This window comes from Drosophila navojoa, chromosome 5 (assembly GCF_054131105.1).
Source record: "Drosophila navojoa isolate 15081-1374.11 chromosome 5, UAZ_NAV_1.0, whole genome shotgun sequence".
In the NCBI taxonomy this organism is placed as follows: domain Eukaryota; kingdom Metazoa; phylum Arthropoda; class Insecta; order Diptera; family Drosophilidae; genus Drosophila; species Drosophila navojoa.
This window is the reverse complement of record NC_142893.1, coordinates 23,665,583-23,680,998: the sequence shown is the minus strand read 5'-3', so window position 1 is coordinate 23,680,998 and position 15,416 is coordinate 23,665,583. Positions and strand designations below refer to the sequence as shown.

General features: G+C 41.1%; 3 protein-coding genes across 7 annotated transcripts; 2 read left to right on the top strand and 1 right to left on the bottom strand.

Annotated features, from left to right (window-relative positions):
• Positions 1–809: 809 nt before the first annotated feature.
• LOC108655243 (arginine-hydroxylase NDUFAF5, mitochondrial) lies at positions 810–2,209 on the bottom strand. Its single transcript, XM_018106987.3, has 3 exons — positions 1,850–2,209; positions 1,537–1,792; positions 810–1,474 (listed from the first exon to the last, which is right to left on the bottom strand). The coding sequence occupies exons 1-3, from the start codon at positions 1,978–1,980 to the stop codon at positions 866–868; spliced, it is 996 nt and encodes a 331-aa protein (XP_017962476.1). The 5' UTR covers positions 1,981–2,209; the 3' UTR covers positions 810–865.
• Positions 2,210–2,503: 294 nt separating this feature from the next.
• Ctf4 (Chromosome transmission fidelity 4) lies at positions 2,504–5,372 on the top strand. Its single transcript, XM_018106908.3, has one exon. The coding sequence runs from the start codon at positions 2,602–2,604 to the stop codon at positions 5,293–5,295; it is 2,694 nt and encodes an 897-aa protein (XP_017962397.1). The 5' UTR covers positions 2,504–2,601; the 3' UTR covers positions 5,296–5,372.
• Positions 5,373–5,493: 121 nt separating this feature from the next.
• LOC108654996 (uncharacterized) lies at positions 5,494–15,118 on the top strand. Of its 5 annotated transcripts, none has more exons than XM_089260718.1 (10): positions 5,494–5,800; positions 6,639–6,755; positions 6,844–7,019; positions 8,741–8,936; positions 9,028–9,232; positions 10,161–12,088; positions 12,311–12,416; positions 12,478–12,754; positions 12,828–13,143; positions 13,850–15,118. In XM_089260718.1, the coding sequence occupies exons 1-10, from the start codon at positions 5,770–5,772 to the stop codon at positions 14,440–14,442; spliced, it is 3,945 nt and encodes a 1,314-aa protein (XP_089116844.1). In that variant the 5' UTR covers positions 5,494–5,769; the 3' UTR covers positions 14,443–15,118. The 5 variants fall into 5 exon arrangements, with proteins under 5 accessions (XP_089116844.1, XP_089116843.1, XP_030241655.2 ...); XM_089260717.1 differs by having other exon boundaries at positions 6,606–6,755; XM_030385795.2 differs by having other exon boundaries at positions 6,548–6,755.
• The last annotated feature ends 298 nt before the right edge of the window (positions 15,119–15,416 follow it).

Sequence of the window (15,416 nt, the reverse complement as noted above, 5' to 3'; positions counted from 1 at the left end):
GCCACAGAAAACTGATATTTAAATGTAGTGTAAAACGCAAGCCAAAAAAAAGTTTCTCAAATTTCTAGTTCGGTTTATTAACAAAATAATTCGCAAAAAATCAATCAATTATTCGGCAAATTTATTTGAATGTATATAAACATATATGCATACCTATAGATTTTGTATATAGATACTTAACAGAGTGTGCTTGTAAAGAAACTTTGCACAGAGCCAAAAAACAACTGACAAGGGCCAAGCTCCCAAACAATAAGAAATATGAAATAATAAACCGCAAAAAAAGCAATCGAGAAATAAATGCAGATATTTGTTGTAGCAAGAGCAACATGTATTTAATACAAAATAAACTAAAAGGGAATATGAAATTAGAGAGCTATTATATTGTAAATTGTATATATAAACCCCAAGAAAATACAAAGCAACTTTAAACAATATATAAACATAATTAAAAATTTACGTCCATGCTACCAAAAATTAGCAAATGAGCAAGTTGATAATGTATATACAAGAGCAAACGAATGATTATGATTATGATTACAATTATCTACATAACGTATGCATTGTTTTGCATGCCCAACTATGCAAGTTTATATATATATATATATATATATATATATAAACAATGCATACATTATATATTAAATTTAAGTAATTTATATATTTAAAAAAGGGAAACAGCTAAGTATATGCGTAAGTTTAGTGCGCACTAAACTTTCTGTTCGTCTAATTTTCAGTTTGCTTTTTTTCTTAAAATAAGCTAATTTAACTTGATTTAAGTTACAAGTTCATTGTAAATTAAATTTTTGAAGTGCGTTTCAAACATAACTTTTATTTATTTAGCAACTTTTGGCAAATATTCATAGGCTTAAGACTCGGCATCTACTTTAATTTTTCCGCCCTTTTCGAAAATATTTCCCAGATCCTTAAGGGATACGTCAGCTGTGCCTCGGGGCAGCGGCTGTGGCTGATTGGGCCCCGGCTTCCAGCCCACCAGGTAGATGATTTGAAATGTCGCTGGGACGCCTTCCTCGTTCGGTTTTCCGTAGAGCTCCTTGTAGATGGCACTCGCTGCTATTAACGTTTCGCGACTTAGATGGGCGGGTCTATTGAAGGCGGCATTGTTCTCGGCCATACCCTTAAGATCCCACATCAGCTCAAACATGCTAGGGTAGCCAATAACTATCTCGTCCGTATCTATGGTTAACATCGTAAAGCCTGCTCGATTGAGCAACGAACCAATATCACGGATTTGAGTAAAGGGTGAAACGTGAGGGGCGATTCCGCCCCTCCTCTCCAGCTCCGCCAACTGCAACGAGGAACGCAGTTCGTACAACGTGTCACCGCCAAATAGCGATGCAATAAACACGCCATCCGGCTTTAGGCTACGTTTAATACGCGTAAAGCAGCCGGGCAAATCGTTGACCCAGTGCAGACTTAAGCTGGATATAATCAAGTCCATGGAGTTTTCTTCAAACTTCACGGATAAAAAATTATTAAAACACTAGAATAATGCATAAATTTCATTTGTTTACCCACATCCAGTTGCTCCTCGTCTTGCACCAATTTGCTCATTTTTAGGCCCGGTGTGCCCTGCGCCTGTTCTAGCATTGAGGCACTTGTGTCAGTTAAAGTCAGGTGCTCCACGCACTCGGCGAGGATGTGCTTCGATATATAACCACGATTGCAGCCAATGTCGGCTGCGGTTTTGAATTCGCGCTTTATGTCAAACACACGATCCGATAAACGGAAGCCCACCTCCTCCTTAAGATAATCATAGAGCGCCACATCTGTGCTGTTGGGAATCAAATTGCTATAAAAGAACTCGATGAAACTTTGTTGAGTAATTTACTTAAGTGCCGCTCTTTCCTTTTGCAGTCGCTTCGCATTTCTATCGAAAATATTCATATGCGATGGTTGCATCGAAAGACAGCGCAATGCGCCATAATTGTTTGTTAAATGTTTCGCGCACGTTTTAAGCATTATTGAATAATAATACTGTGCCGTAATGTGCCGGCAGCAGCTAAGAAAACAATAATATATGGAAACAGCTTTGCTTATATGGGGTCCATGACATAAAGTCGGTATAGAACAATATGTAATATAATTAAACTTTACTTCTTGTTTACTGCGTGCAATTTATGTTTTATTAATTGTTACATATACATATGTAATTATTTATATTTCTTTGTAGTGTCACTAACCACACTGGTTAGTGGTAGTGTTGAATTATTTTATTATATTTTTTATCGACGTTCCAAAAAATCAGCTGATAAATCACACGCCAGGTATGCTGTTCAAATAAGATGTGGTTGACGAGTGAGGTATATACTAATTTATTTATAACCATATATATTTTATCTGATTTAAAGTTTGGTCAATGGTAGTGTAAGTAAATTAATTTTAGAGCAAAAGTAGATTTTCACTTTTCTTTACTAAAATGCCAGTGCTAATACCCGAACTGGCAACTGGCAACTGATCAGCGCTGGTGCTGCTAATGACGTTTGACGTTGTGCAACACTGCTAGTTTTGTTTTGGCGCGAAACGCTAAGGAAACGAAGATTGGGGTTGAACCAAATCTCGGATATAAATAATAATACAAAAATGAGTTTTTCGCGCAGTTCACTGCGTTATGCACACACTAATGGGTACACTGGACTATTGTACACTCCTAAAGGTGATTTTATGATCACGTGCGGCACTGATGGCGATATACGCCACTGGACCTGCATCAGCGACGATGATCCCCGTTCGACCTGTCTGGGCGAGTTTGTCATGTGCATTGCGCACACGGGAAGCCGACTGCTGGCCTCCACAGATCGCAACACGGTACACGCATACACATTCCCCGACATGGACAGCGATGGCATACTCATGCGCTTCACAGCACCTGTTACGTGTCTGCGAGTCAGTGGAGCATTTACAGCTGCTGGCAGCGAGGATACACATATTAAAGTGCTGAAGGGTGACAATGCGGGAGCCGAAACCATACTGGAGGGGCACAAGGGACCTGTATTAGCTCTCGATCTGTATGCTGAGCGACATCTGTTGGCTTCGGTGGCCGGAGACGGTCTGCTTAAGGTCTGGCAGTTTGAGAAGGGTGAAGAGCTGAAGAGTATATCAGGATTACCGCGCGTAAATAGCTTTGAGAGCGCCAGCCTGTTCGGGACGCCCAGCTTTGAACCACTGCGCGGTGAACAGTTGGCCTATGCGCTAGACAAGGAAATAATTGTTCTTAATACTTCCAACTGGGAGGTGGCCTACAAGCTACAGGATGATCGTGTCTCTGGCAGCTACAGTTGCTGCCAATTCTCGCCGAACGGACAGCGCTTGGCAGCGGGCACCACTAGTGGGGAACTCAGCATATTCGATGTGGTGCAGCGGAAGGCATTGTCGGTGGAGGCACCTCCCAGCGACTGCAAATCCATCACGTGCCTTGCCTGGAACCCAACTACAGCTGATGAGTTGGCCTATTGCGATGCTACTGGACAATTGGGCACCATATTTCTGGGTGAGGAAGAGACACGAAGCGGACTAGACGGTGAGCCAGAGGAGGAGCAGGATGAGTTGCTTACAGGCACAGGATTTGAATTTGAGGGTGGAGACGATGAGGATATGGCGGAGACTGATGACGGCGATGGCATTAGCCTGGAGCAGCTAAAACGTAAAGTGATGAGCAAATCGGGCTATGTGCCAGATGAAATAGACGATGAGCAGTCGAAGCACTCCATAGCCAGCAACTCCAGTGTGCCTCCCGCCCCCCAGTTAAAGCTCTTCAAGCAGCAGGCTCCCTTTCAGCCGGGCGCCACGCCAATTGATTTGGAACATCACTATTTGGCTTGGAACGATGTGGGTATTGTGACAGCGCATACCGAGCCAAGCGGTGATGGAGCTATCGATGTGGAATTCCACGATGCGAGCGTGCATCATGCGCTGCACTTGAGCAACAACTACAATCAACATAATCTGGCGAGTCTCAGTCGTAGCGCCTTGGCTTTGGCTTCCACGGAAAGTAGCAAGCTGGTAGTCATTGCATTGGCTGCAGCTGGAAACAAGGAGTGGTCGCTGAGTCTGCCGGACTGCGAGAGCGTGGAGGCTCTGGTAGCCACCAGTCAGCTGATTGCCGTAGCGACCAGTCATCGCTTTTTGCGCCTGTTTAGCGTAATGGGCACGCAGCGCGAGGTGTTGAGCTTGCCTGGACAGGTGGTCGCATTGGCCGGACATGAGAATAGCGTGCTATGCGTTTATCATGCCGCCGGTTGCAGCCAGAGTCAACAACATTTGGCTGCCATGCTGGTTAATGTGAGTGGCTTGAGCCTCCGCGTGGAGCAGCTTACATTGCCTTTGACACCGGGACGACAACTGAACTGGCTTGGATTTTCGGATGTGGGCTCGCCCTGCTTTGCGGATAACATGGGTCTGGTACAGCTATATCGTCGGGCCAGCAATGCCTGGTTCCCCATTTGCGACACCCTAAAACAGAGCTCCAGTGTATCTAATAACTACTTCATAGTTGCTCTTTCAGAGCGCAGACAGATTATTGAGGCTGTGCTCTGTCGCGGCAGCTCCTATCCCATGACTAATCCACGTCCTATGCTGCAGGAGCTGCGCATGCAGCTGCCGCTCTGTGACATTGAGCTGGAGAAATCGGAGCTGGAGGACACGCTATTGAGAGCCAGCTTGATGCAGTGGGAAGGCGCTGAGAAGATACAAAAGGAGACGGCCATAAAGCTGTTTGCTTTGGCCTGCAGTAGCGAGTGTGAGACGCGAGCTCGTGAGCTTATCGAGTCTATCGCCTGCACTGAGCTGCTCCAGCTAGCTGTTAAATATGCTTCGAAACGGGGACGCATTCACCTCTCAGATAGGCTATGCGAGCTGCTGCCACAACTGGAGGCAGTTCAAGAAGCGCGTAAGCAGCAGCAGCTACTTGGAGCCAACGGTATTGCCGCCACCATTGTTCTGCCCATGGCTCCAGTGCAGACGACAACTCCGAAATTAGCACCTAAAGCGATGGAACTGAGTGCCTCGAAGCGGGGCGCCTTAAAGCGCTTCACTAATTCTCCAAATTTATTTAGGGCTGCTGCCGCAGGAGCATCTCGTCCGGCAACGCCAGATGTAACCACAGCCCTGGATACTCAGGAGAATCTATTTGGCGAATCAGAGTCGCAGGCCAGCGACTCCAAGGATGGAGAGCAACGTTCACCCCTAAATTCCGTTAATCCATTTGCTATGAAACGCAAGCTTGTTGATACGGGCGTCATTTTTGGTTCCGAGAAGCTGAAGCTGGCCAAAAAATAAATTATTTTATTCATAAACTCTTTTACTAGTGATGTAAGATTAACTATACAAATAAATATAAACCGTTTTCCTCTTAAGATTTTACATCGATTTGTGCAGTTGAACCTGGTTCGCTCGAGAAAATACTGCACATCGATTTGTAAGCAATTCACAAGTTGGTCACACTAGAGCGGTTGTTTAGCCTGTTGCTTAACAAAGATCGATTCAGTTTGAAGTCGGTTCTTTCCCGTTACAGCTGTGTGAGCTATTCACGCAGCTCTTATCCACAGATAAGTGGCTTTACCCTCAAGTTGTATACGTGTCTACCAAGTTATTTCACAACCTGAACGCATTTTAGATCACACTCACATGTTGAATTGAGTTATATTTTAAATCGTGTTACACGCAACATTTTAATACCTACAAAAAACAAAAAAAAAAAAACCACAAAAATACATACATACATATATACAATACATTTTAAGAAGGCGTGGCATGTTTTTATCGCAATCAAAAATTCGCAGTGGTAAGTGTATGCATATATATGTATATGTATATATGCATAAGTATATATATACATACGTACATAAGCATGTCAATTGTTTCTGGCGATGTATGGCAACAAGAGCATATTGCCTTTATTAACCGTTACATGAGCGCGCGGGCACATATCCCAGAATCCATCTCTCATATACACACATATACACACAGACGCACACTTAATCAGCCGAGCACAACACTCGCTTGCAAGAGCGTGAGTGAATCAGCATCAGCATCTTCGATTTCTGCTAATAGCTACCAGATCACTATCGAAAGGTACAAATTTCTAAACTCATGCGCGTACACATATGTACATATGTACATACATATAAATTCTGTGATAGCTGCATTTTTGTCATTTACCGTTGAACCATTGTGTTGCGCAGGTTGTTCTTTGTTCAGTGCCAATAGAAATTTTCGCGAAACATTGCAATTTCGTTAGTGTGTGTTTGTGTGTGTATGGATCGTTGAACGGTGTACTCAGACAAAATTCGTATTTAATTACAGTTTAGAAACCAGAATCCAGAGTGCTATCAATTCATTTTGTTTTTTGCTACTCCTACTTTGAGTTAGTGTGCTCAAGTGTGGGTGTGCGTGTGCAGTGTGTGTGTGTGTGTGTGTGTGTGTATGTGTAAGAGATCGTGCGCGTGTGTGCGTGCTTGTAAGTACTGTGCAAAGCATTTTCGTCCGTTTGTGCGTATTTACCATGACAAAAAATAAAATTCAAAAAAAGGCCAGTGGCCCAAAGAAGGCGATCCCTGTCAATAGATTAAAGAAAGTAACAAATACAGCAACAATGCCACCTTCCATTTTGACGCCGCCAGCGACGCCGCCGTCAACATCATTTGTAAGCTTAAACAATAAAACCATAACAGCCAACAACAACAACCGCAATAGTAACAATGCTGATTTCCAAGCCACGCCGCAACGCAAGCCATGGGGTAAGTGCATTAACAACTACGCTTTACTGTATTATTTATTAATTCTGCAGACAATTAATTTCTAAAAAATAATTTTAAAAATCCTTAGAGCGCGAGTTAATTGGCTCCTTTCTGCTAAAAATGGCTGAGATCCAGGTGGTGAGCGCGCGCAACAGCTGGTACGTGGATAAACGAACGCTGCGAAGGGAATTCGAAAAGCATCTACTACGGGAACCCAATAGCACAGAACTACGCGCTCAACTCTCCGTAAATGGGGCTTATAATGTAAGTAGACTATTGCATAATTATAATCGTAAGTGGTCCAAAAAATTACGAATCCTGCGAATATTTTGATGGAAATTAAATATATATTCTCATGTTTCCAAAATTTGCAGACTACATAAAAAAGATACAGTCAACAGTTAGTATAATGAACTAAGTTATTGATATAGAATATTAATCGTTCATTTTCTATTTAGAATATTTACAGACCACCGTTGTAAATATACATATAACAAAGAATGTTGTTAGTTTGATATGGCTGATTATACTGTATACGTGCTGTACTAAGACCCATACTTGAACGTAGAAGATTGATATATATTTGTGCTTTCCTCGTTATTTAAACACTCTCAATTGTGTTTCGCTCTTTTTGCCAATCTATCAATTCTCTATAGCTAACTTACTTTATCAACTCAACCCAGCTCTCTGTCTCTCTCCGTCTCTCGCGCTTTACCTCTCTCTTAATCTCTCTACCTACTCTCTACTCAACCTACCGCAGATATCAAAATCTGTTAGTCATATGTTTGCAGGCAGCTCTCTGGGTTTTACCGGACTAAACTGTAATCTATAGTCGCCTCTCATTGTTGTTGTATTTTTATACCCTGAACCCATTGAAAATGGGAAATCAGGGTATAATGGTTTTGTTAAAAGTATGTAACAGGCAGAAGGAGGCGTGGCAGACCCCACAAAGTATATATATTCTTGATCAGGGCGACAAGCTGAGTCGATTTGGCCTGTCCGTCCGTCCGTCCATCCGTCCGTATGTATGAACGCGTCGATTTCAGAAGATATAAGAGCTAGAGACTTCAACTTTTTTTTTAAATGTCCGTATATATCACGCGCATATCGTTTTTATCACTAAAAAACGTTAACTTATTCCGATACTTTTTTATCGATAAAAAACCTTATCGAAGATCACTTAAAAAAAAAATCGCCCATATATGCGTGTGTTTGTTTGTATGTGTATGTGTGTGCGTGTGTTTGTTTGTATGCGTGTGTGTGTGTGTGTGTATGTGTGCGTGTGTGTGTGCTAATTATTATTGAAATATCAGTTCCTTGTGGGGTTCAGGGGATCTCGTAGTCGAGCAGTCTCGACTAGAGCTTTCTTACTTGTTTAGAATTGTAGTTAATGTTCTCTGCGCTAAGCCGGTTCTACATTATATTGTTATTGTTATATATATATATATATATATATATATATATATATATATATATATATGCATATTAATTGTAAATGTATATGCAGACAAGTATAACTGCACATGCATATACATATGTACATATATGCACGTCTCATAGATGCATATAAAATTGTGTTAACGAGGCAAATGCAAATTAGTTCTGCCACTATGAAAAGTGATAAGCGAATATATATGTATGTACATATTTTCACCATTAACATTGGAGTTCATCTGATCATACATCAATATATGGTTGCCAAATATGTATGTATGTATACATAAGTATCTGTCACCGACGAGCTGACTTGACTCATAATTATATCTCTTGGGTACTTTAAAAGTCCCAAACAAAATTCTGGGCGAAACCCTCAAAAATTTTCTTTTGTATATCAAATGCATCTACTCTATTCGTGGGACCCCTCTTATTATCTATCTGTTTCACGTATATGTATATGTTAACATTCACATAAAACTCTAACTGTACATCCCATTAAAGTTTGGAACAGTCATCAATAATTGTGTGTATTATTTATTTATTTATAGATCGGTTCACTGCTGCAGCGTACAAACTTCTTGATGAATACTCCGCGCGGTGATTCCAACTACCGCATCAAGAGCGTAGCTCTAATGGAGTTTCGAAGGGAGAAGTATAATGCCATCGACGAGAAGCAGCGACAAACTGATTATGCTGCTGTCAGCAATGTGACGGATGCTACGCAAGATGGTCCGATTGCCCAAAGTAAGCTATACCCATGCACTTCGATCCTTGTGCTTGGTTATTGATTTTTTTCATGGAATCATCCGTTTGGTGTCTTGTTTTTGTTGACCAGAATACGTGCTGGATGAGGAGGCCGAGTCAATTCCATTGAAATATCAAAAAACGCAAAGGCAACATCGCGATTTGGACTTTGAGTTAAGTTCGATGGGTTGCTACATTTGTCAATGCAACTTTGATAGCATTGAGAAGTATGAGGAACACATCGAATACCATGGTGATGAGTCGGACTTTGAGTCGTTGCAGAAAATGACAAAGTAGTAAGTGTTATTCAGATAATCTAAGTAGAATGTATATAAGAAAACAATCGAATCTTTGAATATATTTTTTACAAATTGTAAACTATTTATAAAACAATAGTATTACATATAAATGATGTATGTAGAATGTTATCTGATAGCAAACTGTTGTTATTAGGTTATATGTATTTTATAGAGTGTGTTTGTCTAAAGCTCATGTATATTATTCATTTTTCATTTGCTAGTCTCAATTGCGTTGAATGTTTGTGAACTTGCAATTTGTTACTATTTTAGAATACTTTACTATTTATTCCCTGAACCCCACAGCCCCATTGTTTTTGTTGAAATGTATGTAACAGGCAGAAGTACGCCTGGCAGACCGCACAAAGAATATATATTCTTGATCAGGGCGACAAGCTGAGACGATTTGGCCTTGTCTGTCTGTCTGTCCGTATGTATGAACGCGTCGGTCTCAAAAGATATAAGAGATAGAGACTTCAATTGTTTTTAATGTTCGTATATATAGCGTGCATATCGAGCTTCTCTCCAAAAATCGATAACTCATCCCGTTATTTTGTTATCGATTAAAAACCTTATCGAAAATCAGTTATACAAATCTATTTCTATACATTATCTATATTTGGATACATTTTATACAATTTAAATTTTTGTTAAATTTACCCCCAACCCCTATATCCACCCCCTCACCACACATTAAATTAAGCCGCCAACGCGTGTTTATGCGTGCGTACGCGGGCCTGTATATGTACATATGTGCGTGTGTGTGTGATTGTGCGCATAATTATTGAAATATCAGTTGCTCGAAGGGTTCAGGGGATCTCGTAGTCGAGCAGTCTCGACTAGAGCTTTTTTACTTGTTATGCTATGTAGTTATTAGCGTGTAGTTTGGTTTACTTATAAAGAGATCTCTCACTCTCTCTACTTTCAGTAGCCAGCCAATGTTGAAACTTTCGTATAGGACCTGCGTTGATAGTCATTATTTTGGTTTTACGCTGGAGACGCAGCTAAAGGATATTGTGATTGAGAAATTTACCATTGTGCAGTCGCGTCAGTTTTATTACGTCTACAACAATCGATTGCCATTGGAGGTGACCGAAAGTGGGCAACTGATCTTCTTTGTCGACTCGCACGTCTTCACGATACTGCGTGAACAGCCGATTGTAATTGGGTACAGTCAGCTGGTGAATGGCCAGCGCCATTATTATGTGGAACAGCATCATTTTATGCGTACCGATGCGTTGCCGAAGGCCAGCTTTGATGTAAATCCCTATCGGCTGTCCAGCAAGAAGTTGTTTCGTGGCGGTCGGCTAGAACCGGCTATACCACCAAAGCCGGTGGTTACCGCACTGAAACATGATGCGGAAGACGCCCAAGTTCGATTATCTGAATACAATAAGGATTATCGCAACTATTGTGAGTTGGGAGAGTTCACGCAAAGCAATATTTATGGGACACTACGCACCCTGCTCCAAGTTGAGGATATTGAGCGGCTGCAATGCTATGTTGCCCTTAAGCAATCCAAAATGGAGCTGCATCAGTTCGGCAAAGAGTTGTCCGTTAAATTGCAGCCAAATTCCAGGAATTTAAGTGCCGAGGATATCCTCTCGCCTGGCGATGATGTCCTTATCATCAACGAGCGTTGCACGATTACTCAGTCAGAGACGACGGGCAAAGCGAACAGCATCAGACAGCTGTTGGATAATAATGGTCTGATATTGGAATTAGCACTCAAAGATTTCGATGCGCTCATTCAATGGGGCCAGAAGGTCAACGAACAGTTTGGCGTACCCGAAAAGGATCGTCGTGAGCCCCGCGTCTATTTTGCACGCATCCTGGGCGTGTCGACGCAACGCGTCAATATCACCTGCGATCGTCATTTGCTAGACAACACCACGTATACGCTGCTCTTTCGACCCGTGCGAGCTGTTCTCCGATATCAATATCGGGCTCTACGTCAATTAAAGCTCAGCAATCCAGAGCACGTGGACCGTTTGCTGTTCCCACCTTCGATTATGCGACAGCCGGTAGCCAGAGGTGCTTTGTGCTTGTATAATGAGAATATTGGACATAATCCGGAGCAACAGCAGGCGGTGCAGCAAATTACATTTTGTGACAAGCTACCGGCTCCTTACATTGTCGTTGGGCCGCCCGGTACTGGAAAAACGGCGACAATTTGTGAGGCCATCTACCAGCTTTATGTGCGCCGACCAGACACCCATATCCTGGTCCTGGCCGGCTCCAATACGGCCTGCGATGAGATCGCATTGCGTCTACTGCGCGCTATATCTAAAGTACCAAGTCAAGCGCGTCCTCTGACGCGTATTTTTGCTGCCAGCTGCGATAGACGCATAGATAATATTGATGACTTGCTCTTGGAATATTCGAATATGTACGCGCTACACTTTTACCCGGACGTGCAGGCGGTGCACGAGTATCGTATTGTGGTGTGCACTCTTAGTCTGGCGGGCAAGCTTTCGACGGGCGGCTTCGGTCGTGACGAAGACAAACGCAGCGTATTCACACATGTTTTTGTCGATGAAGCTGCGGCCTCTACCGAAGCGGAGGTGCTAATGGGCATTACCTGTACCGTTGCCCCAACAACCAATCTTATTTTATCTGGCGATCATAAGCAGCTGGGCCCGGTACTGCAATCGCAGCGTGCCAGCGATTGGGGTCTGGGCGTATCGCTTTTCGAGCGTCTACTCCAGCGCGAATGCTACCGTTTGGGCGAGAATGGTGATTACAACACCGCCGTACAGACACGTCTGCGGCGTAACTATCGTTCCCATCCCGAAATTGTTAAGCTCTACAGTGATCTCTACTACAACAGCGAACTGACATCGGAGGCGGAAATTGGTAAGTCTGCTTCACATGGACTAACTATTTGTTTAGTGACTGTAATAGTTTTGATTGTTTATAAAATCTTTGTTACAGGGTATTAAAGCTGATAGCAAACAATTCTTAGAGATTTGTATAACACATAATATATATAATATATATAATTTGGTTATAGACTTAAAAAATAATTCACATTTAATATGATAACAAAATATTATTTTCTTTGGACATTTTTTTTAGAAAAAGTTTGCATGGCTAGAAATTGGTTTCACACGCCCAATGATCATTTCCCTATAATGTTTCACTCGGTTTTTGGAACGACGATGAATTCGCAAAGCTCGCTGAGGTATGCTTCTCTCGATTTCAACTAATTCCCATATAAATAATCGTATTCTTCTGCTTGGCAGCCTGTGCAACAATAAGGAAATCGATGCAGTTATGGACTATGTGAAAGATCTAATGTACTTTGGTATCAATGGCGATAAATTGGCCCAAACGGATATTGGCATTATATCGCCATATAAGAATCAGTACCAGCGCATCCAGGAGCAGCTCAACATGCGCAACTGGCATCAAATTGATTGTGGCTCGGTTGAACTGTTTCAGGGCAAGGAGAAGCAAATAATAATTGTTTCCTTTGTGCGCTCATTCACCGAAAAATTAGGATTTCTTAATAATAGTCGAGTGAGTTTGAAAATTTTTATGATTGCTGTATGAACAATATTTTTTATGTAAATCAGTTTTTGATTAATTTCAGCGTTTGAACGTTTTACTATCACGTCCCATGTCTTTGCTTATCCTAATTGGTAATCCGCGCACGCTAAGCAAAAATCAGGAATTTCGTCATATTATCGACATGTGCAGGGATCGAAAAACGCTCGTCGGTTCACCCTATTATCCGGATGATAAGATTAACGAGGCGAACGGCGGTGCGGCTCAAGCAGTTAATCCGACGCGTTCTGGCTGCCATCAGATTAACAATCATAACAAAAAAAATAATAATCATAATTATCAGCAGCAGCAACAAACGGACGGAAAAACTGAGGACACTTTGGCACATTCATTGAAGCGAAGTAATAACAATCGTTGTCATAATTATCAATATCACCAAAGAAACCAAAGAAATCGTGATAGTGATCATAAATGCCTATATACAAATGCATATGCAGGATCTTTAGCATTTCGAATGATCCCATAATAGTACATATCTATATACATATATATATATATATGTATATATATATATATACATGTGTGTATACATAAGTATAGTATATATTTATATATAGATATGCATTTATGGATTGAAAACGAGTTGAATCGACCCAAAAATTAACAGATCTAAATTGTGTCAATAGCATGCGTTTTAGAAGTTTTCAAGATCGGCGTAAACAATCCCATTTCACATTTAACATCACATTCCACAAATCCTTTATAATATAATATATATGTACATGTATATATGTATAAATATATATATATAATTTTTTTGATATATATGTATATACGCACATAGATAGAGATATATGCATTCGCAACATATTGCACCTGGTTTCTGAAGCTGGGGAGCTATTGCAGTTACTGTCTATTTAAATAATAAATTGGCATACGCATCTTTTGATCATGTACGTGATATATGCATCTTTGGCTAATTCATTTTCGCACATATGCTGCTTATAGCGTTCACGTATCTCTTGTTTCTTTTCTTTCTTTTGGTGTACGACGAAATGTGTGAAACATATCCTTAAATGTATCATTATTTTCTATTTTTTTATTCAGCTAACGTACGCAGTACGCCTTTGTCGGCGGCTACAAAGATTGGCTACAATAAAGCTGAGCTGCTGTCAATGGGCGCCCAGGCGACTCAGCAGCACAAAAAATCTGATCTGGACCAGCTATTCGATGAGCTACCCAACGTACCGCGTTATGTGGACAATGACTCCGAAACCGTGCGCTCCATTCGAGCAGACATGCAGCGTATGTCTCTTAGTCGTCCGTCCACTGCGACTGCAACCAGCGAACCAGCGACAAAGGCTGCCCAACCGATTCAGCTAACCAAAACCCCAACACGTACCGAAACGGCACGGCCATCTGCTGAAGCTAAATATGTGGTCGGCGTTGAGGCGATCGATGTGGCATTCGCCCCTAGTGCACCGCCGGGTAGTCCAAGTCTGTCGCGTTGCACTCAGTATAACTACATACCCTCGGGTAATTTGCGCTTGGAGTCTGTCCGACCACCACTGGAGTACATATCTCCGCCGCCATTCTTCGATCAGGGGCGCTCTCCACCTTATTATGATTGGGCTATTGGAGCTCCAAGATCGCAGCCGCAGCCCAAGGAGAAGAAGAAAAGCACTTGTGCTATATCATAATTGCACATATATATTAAGATTATGTTGTTTTTTTTTTTTCATGAAGCAACATAACTACGAGGACTACACAGGACAATTGAGTACTTGTGTTAACCTCTTTGGACTTTTGCTGTATGTCGCATGCTGCAATCGATTGCATTCTGTCGGTCAGTCTGCATCAGTTGCAATATATTTCATGCAGCAAAAATTTTAAACGAATTTTCAGTATATAAACGGCAAATTCGCATTTGCTGAATAAACAGTATTAATGGCGTTTTGAATGCCAATTGTTAATTCGTCAGATGCGATTTTGTGTGAGTATATATATATATATATATATATACATGTACATGTCGATGAATCCCAATGAATTTCATCCATGTGCATGTTCACTAAAAGACAAAGCTAATTTGCTTAACAAATTGATTCTTTTTCGATATTTATAATTTGAAATTTCCAAATAAAGATAAGGGTTGGGGCTTTGAATTGTATGTGGCTCATTTTATGCTCCATTGTCAAACTAATTCATCCCTTTGAAATGATGAGAAAAAAGAATTGCAACATTAAAGTATATCTGAACTATCCATTTAATAACCGATAATTAACCAGTTTGTATTTTTTTAATATAAGAAAGATGGAAGGAAATCTGATCTATGTTACCCGAAATCTGCAATAAACTATATTTTTTGAGTAAAAATCGATTTTTATGGGCATGTAATTGGAATGTATGTAAGAGATAAAAATGATACATTTTTTTTTATGTAATTGAAGCTAATACTGCGATGTACATGTACAAAGGTACAGGGTCTTATTACCTGAATCCATCCCTGATCAAGAATATATGTGTATATTTTGTGGGGTCTGCCATGTGTCCTTCTGCCTGTTACATACTTTTCACAAAACCATTATACCCTGATTTTCCATTTTCCATGGGTTCAGGGTATGAAGAGACTTAGGATCAGAAAAGTGTAAAATGCTGATGCACAAGAGCATAC

Bases quoted from the DNA above. Each gene is read 5' to 3' on its own strand.
- LOC108655243 (XM_018106987.3), bottom strand. From the start codon at position 1,980: ATGCTTAAAACGTGCGCGAAACATTTAACAAACAATTATGGCGCATTG. The intron at 1,793-1,849 runs GTAAATTACTCA...GATTCCCAACAG, and splicing joins AAGGAAAGAGCGGCACTTAA to CACAGATGTGGCGCTCTATG. The intron at 1,475-1,536 runs GTGGGTAAACAA...TTATCCGTGAAG, and splicing joins AAGACGAGGAGCAACTGGAT to TTTGAAGAAAACTCCATGGA.
- Ctf4 (XM_018106908.3), top strand. From the start codon at position 2,602: ATGAGTTTTTCGCGCAGTTCACTGCGTTATGCACACACTAATGGGTAC.
- LOC108654996 (XM_030385792.2), top strand. From the start codon at position 6,521: ATGACAAAAAATAAAATTCAAAAAAAGGCCAGTGGCCCAAAGAAGGCG. The intron at 6,756-6,843 runs GTAAGTGCATTA...AAAAATCCTTAG, and splicing joins GCCGCAACGCAAGCCATGGG to AGCGCGAGTTAATTGGCTCC. The intron at 9,233-10,160 runs GTAAGTGTTATT...CTCTACTTTCAG, and splicing joins TTGCAGAAAATGACAAAGTA to TAGCCAGCCAATGTTGAAAC.